The 5,331-nt window shown below is 49.3% G+C and overlaps 1 protein-coding gene across 1 annotated transcript; it reads left to right on the plus strand.

The window, feature by feature from the left end:
* The first annotated feature begins 879 nt into the window (after positions 1–879).
* cav2 (caveolin 2) lies at positions 880–5,107 on the plus strand. The gene is made up of 3 exons (XM_086149271.1): positions 880–1,036; positions 1,184–1,371; positions 3,272–5,107. The coding sequence occupies exons 1-3, from the start codon at positions 929–931 to the stop codon at positions 3,420–3,422; spliced, it is 447 nt and encodes a 148-aa protein (XP_086005397.1). The 5' UTR covers positions 880–928; the 3' UTR covers positions 3,423–5,107.
* The last annotated feature ends 224 nt before the right edge of the window (positions 5,108–5,331 follow it).

Below are 5,331 nucleotides of genomic sequence, written 5' to 3' on the forward strand. Positions count from 1 at the left end.
AACTTGTTCCCGCCACTTATTATCCTGTTCCCACAAAATAGTTGGATCAGAGAATAAAACTTTAATTGCACACAGCCAGTTAATAACACTGTCATAACAAAACAATTATCATGTTCCCACAAGAAATGAGATATTTCCAGTGTCAGGGTGTTTTATGCGTAACTTGTTCCCACCAGATATTATCTTGTTCCAACAAAATAGTTGCATCAGAAAATGTAACTTAAGAACTATCACACGCAGGGGTTAATAACACGGTCATAACAGACAATTATCTTGTTCCCACAAGAAATGAGATGTTACTTGTGACCAAGATTGTGTTGTTGTTTTTCGTGCGCACGGGTTGGCTAACTCGTTCCCACCATTTATTATCTTGTTCCCACCGGAAAGTTTGATCAGAGAATAAAACTTGTTTTCACACAGCTGGTTAATAACAGTCATAATACAATTATCTCGTTCCCTCAAGAAATTAGACGTCGCTCATGACCAGAGTGTTTTTTTTTTCGTGCGCACAGGTTGACAAACTCGTTCCCACCAGATATTCCCGTGAACTGAAAACTCGAGAGAACAGTTATTGGGGATAACGCCACTTCCGGCTCGTTGTCGGACGTTCCCAGCTGGCGTGGAGGGGACGGCGTGGGGGTGGAGGGTGCAGCTTCACTCCCCCCCCCCTCACACACACACACACACCTCCCTCCCCCACGCAGTCCGTCCCGCCGCACAATAGCATCAGTCATCACCGTGCGCTGTTTGCGGAAACTCCGCGCGGGGGCTTGTTGCGTGTCCTCCCTTCTCCCCCGACCCCCACGCTCTGCTTCCCCCTCCACCCTCTGCTTCCCCCACGCCCCCCCCCCCTCCCCTCCCCACGCCGCCCACGCCGGCCCCCTGAGCCCGAGCAGTCCCCGCGGCTGCAGCGGCGGCGCGCCAACCAATGGCTCCGGAGCTGCAGAAGGCGCACACCGGCGTCCGCATGGACGCGGACGAGCACGTCCCGCGCACGGGGGATCGGGACCGGCGCGACCTCAACGCGCATCTCAAGGTAACGCGGGGACGCGCACGGGGCGGGAGTGGGGATCGTAGTCTTGTCAGGTGGAGGGATCGCTCATCCTGTGCGTGTGTGTGCGTCTGTGTGCGTGTGTGTGTGTGTGTGTGTGTGTGTGTGTGTGTTTCCCCCCCTCCCACGCAGGTTGGGTTCGAGGACGTGATCGCGGAGCCGCCGTCGGCGCGGAGCTTCGACAGCGTGTGGATCGGTGGCCACGCCGCCTTCGAGCTCGCCAAGTTCGGCTGCTACCGCGGCGTGAGCGCGCTCCTCGCCGTGCCCGCGGCCTTCCTCCTCGGCCTCCTCTTCGGGCTCCTCAGCTGCGTCCACGTCTGGTAAGGGGGCCACTTCCGGTCGTGGGTTTCTGTGTTGGGGGCACTTCCGCCGTTTCTACCCCCCTCTCCCCCCCATCCTCCAAACCACTCCCCAAAACAAACGAGATGAAAAGCATCACATGAGGGAGGAGAGCTCCACAAATAGAAACACGGAAGGGAAATGTAGTCCAGGAAATGTAGTTCATTATCCGGACGTCACCTGTGCAGGATAATAGCAATAATAGATTTCCATCAGTGTTATTACTGCGTTATTCCAGTGTTATTACTGTGTAATACTGGGTTATTACTGTGTAATAACAAGTAGCTCCATAATTTTAAATTTAATTTAAATGTACGCCAGGCTTACACTTGACTTAAGTCAGAAGGAAATTTTAAGATCCATCGTTGCATCTCCTCAGTTCAGTTGAAGTTGATCTGAGCATTCCTTTCCTAGCCTTGGGTTAATCACAACATCAAGCGTGTTTGATTTTATCAAGTCTCTCAGTGTCTGCAGTGACGTAACACAACCAACAACCAATAGCTGAGCGCCGAAATGAAATGGAAACCCGGTAGACAAACAATCATCAGAGCGATGTTGTCGGCAGACACACATATTCTATGCAAATATCTTTTTTACCTAAATCCCTTAATCGCTGAAAGGATCTGCTAGTAGTCGTGACCCTGTAAGATTTACCGTCTTTGTAAAACGGGCATCCAGGTTGTGGAGTTTGCCGCTCCACGATGGAAAATCGGTCCGGAAAAAAACAAGTTTTCCTCTCGTTCGTGGAAAAGTAACGGCATTTAAAAAAGTCCCTCCCTCGCCGGCGTTCTCGCCGAGGCCTATTTCCAGCCTGGAGCGGGACATTCTTCACATCTGACATCAGAGAGCTGTTTTTTTTTTTTTTTCTTGCGACTGACCTTTAACCTCAAACACCCCCCTGCCCCCACGGCCAACGCCACAAAGACGCGTCACAAGACGGCGATATCTGATATCTGCGGTGTTTGCGGAGGAAGCCGCCGCAGGTATTTATCAATAGAGCGGGTCAACACCTGGAATCTGGTGGATTATTATTATCGATCAGCTGCACCAATATATTCCTCATATGGACTAATCCTGATTTTCTGCGCTGCTAGTTTTGTACAATATATGTTATTACAATTTAATTACAATTTTCCAGGGGGGGAAAAAACCTTTTTTCCTCAGTCTTTCTTCTCTTGAACACGCTAGAGGACTAAGCTCCGCCTCCTGATGGCGCCGCGTCCTGGCGTCCTCACGTTTTTCCATAGCGTGAAAAGCTAGCGACAGAAAGCAGGTTACGCTCCTGAGCAACGCTAACGTAGCCCTGCCCGCAGGTGGTGAAGATGGCAGCGGATTGTTGGGTGTTGATTTGATGCTAAGCTGTTAGCTTGTGGGTTAAACTAGCGGGAAGGTTAGTTAGCATCCCCGTCTTTCAATCCTGATCACACAGCTAACTTGCAGGAAGTATTAGCCGTCTGGCTACGTTCGTATCTCGGTGGATATGAAATTAGCCTGGAAATTAGCCCGGTGCTGAATCAACCAATATTAGGATCGAGCTCTGCCAGCTCGCACACGTGACCCCAGTACCCGTTCATGCTAGCAACCCAGTCAACGAACCTGTCGGGGGTGGCGTTCCTGCCGCAAAGCTAATGTTTTGCCTTCTTTTCATCTGTTTTAGATTTATTTGGGGTGGTTTTCAATAACTTTGCTAGCATTAGCTTGTTGCTTCTTAGCTACGGGAACACTGTCACAATAAGATGCTGGTCGCTAACAAATGTAGACGACGCCGATGGGAGTGGGCTTTGGCAGACGTGAGGATTGTGCGAATAGCAACTTTAGCTTTTATCTAACTTTAGCCGTCAGTCCCGTAACCTGTCAACCTCTGACCCCGCGCCCTCACAGGGTGTTGATGCCCGCCATCCGGAGTCTGGTGATGCTGCTGCCGTCGATCCAGGTGGTGTGGAGGGCTGCCACCGACGCCTTCGTCACGCCGCTCTTCCAAAGCATGGGGAAGGCCCTGTCCTCCGTCCACGTGACGACGGACGAGAACTGACGGGCCGAGGAAGGGCGGCGGAGGTGGCGACGGAGATGTGAGCTCTTGATAAGGTCAAACGGCATCATGGACACCATTTTTTATGATGAGGAACCCCCAACTTTCGCTCTGCGGCGGCGATCACCATCATTAGACAAGAGGACATGTGTCCTTGCCAACTCTCTGTGCCACGGCATGGAGCAGCTAACAGTTAGCCTAGCACAGTTAATGGTGTTCGGGTCCAACGAACCAAACTCCGCTCGGAAAAGGGGCGATTTTTCAAGAGTGTTGTTGATGCCTTTGTTGACCTATAGTGTTGGAGGAGCTGCTTAACAGTTAGTTTAGCTGTTAGCTTAGCACAGATAATGGTGCTGGATCCAACCGGCCATTCCACTCAGACAACAGGCGTTTCTCAAGAGCATTGTTGTCACCCTTGTTGACGTTTGGCGTCAGCGAGCAAGAGGTCCCTTCGGCCACCATTCACCATGCTAAGCTAACTCGCCAAGACAGGGCGTCTTCTGGTCTTACAAGAACGAATGTCCCAAACAGGTTGAAATAAGTTTAATTAAAGGGTTAAACCAAACCAATCAAATCACAAAATTACAAAGGATGTCGGCACCAAGCCTTTCGCTGATTGGGCAAAATTTCCAAATTATTACTAACGACTAAACTTTCACCCGAACACCTGAAATCGTAAAGTTCCTCCAGCAAGTCGCTCGCTTATCGGGAGCTGACGCCGCTCACACTGTTCGTCCTCCGCCGAGCCGATTGGCTAATCAATTACCAAACAGGAAAAAAAAAAAAAAACTTGCCATTCCATCGGGTCTTGACCCAGAGGTGTAATATTTCTGCGACTTCTAATACGAATAAATATATAAAGGTGTTTTATATTTAGCAAAATGTTGAGCTAGCGCTAGAAGAACGAGACAGCTATTACGCTAGAGAGATCATTAGCTCTTCTGACTTTTCAGCGAACCCGCTAGCTTCAGATGGGAATGTTGTTACTTGAATATCCCTTGAGATAATAACAACAACATTGATCATATAAGTGTGGAACGCAGTTTTTCTGGGTGACCTAGCATGTAGCGTCGCTGCAAAATCTCGTCTATGACGGGAAAAAGCATAGCAACATCACGCTGTTTCACCAAGGCACTATAAATAACCTGATATTGATCGTCCGATCAACTTCAGGAGTCACTTTCTAATTTATTATTTATGTGTTTTGCGTACCGCCCCGTTTTTCTGTGTGTGACTAGCTAACGCCGGAAAGCAAGGTTTGCCAGTTACTAATGCTCCTCGGCAATGCTAAGGTAGATGCGTCGAAGGTACTGCAGCGGATTTTTGGGTGTTGATTTCATGCTAAGCTGTAAACTAGTCAGTAAGACTAGCGGGGAGGTAAATTAGCATCTCTGTCTTTCAATCCTGACCACATAACTAACTAGTAAATGATATTAGCTACCTAGCGACACTCATACATTGTCAGCAGAGCTGAAATTAGCCCGGCGGCGATCCAATTGAAATTAGCATCAAGCCACTGCTTAGCTAACCTTTTGGATTCTTTTCACCTGTTCAATATTCATTCTGGATTGTTTTTGTTTACCTAGAACTTTGCTAGCGTTAGCTTGCTCGCTTGGTTGCAACCGAAACATTCACTCTATTGCAATGTGATGCTTGACGATTACAAATAAAGACGATGCTACGCCCTCCTCCGCCGTCCCCCGCCATTTTTCTTCTCCGTGTGGTTTCTCCTATGGATCGTCTGGATCAGTCACCTGTCAATCAATGAACGATTACCACGGAAACCCTATCCGGCTGAATGTAAAGTGTCGGAATCGAATGCGGTCCACGGTTCATTCATTCATCGTCTCCACCAAGTGTGGTCAGAAGGGGCGGAGCCAATCACAGCTGACATTGGATCGGGAGGCGGGGT

This window comes from Fistularia commersonii, chromosome 7 (assembly GCF_037954325.1).
Source record: "Fistularia commersonii isolate RoL2024-O1a breed Wild chromosome 7, RoL_Fcom_v1.0, whole genome shotgun sequence".
Taxonomy (NCBI): Eukaryota; Metazoa; Chordata; class Actinopteri; order Syngnathiformes; family Fistulariidae; genus Fistularia; species Fistularia commersonii.

Coding starts and splice junctions, on each gene's coding strand:
- cav2 (XM_086149271.1), top strand. CDS start 929: ATGGCTCCGGAGCTGCAGAAGGCGCACACCGGCGTCCGCATGGACGCG. Junction 1,037..1,183: donor ACCTCAACGCGCATCTCAAG/GTAACGCGGGGA, acceptor CCTCCCACGCAG/GTTGGGTTCGAGGACGTGAT. Junction 1,372..3,271: donor CTCAGCTGCGTCCACGTCTG/GTAAGGGGGCCA, acceptor GCGCCCTCACAG/GGTGTTGATGCCCGCCATCC.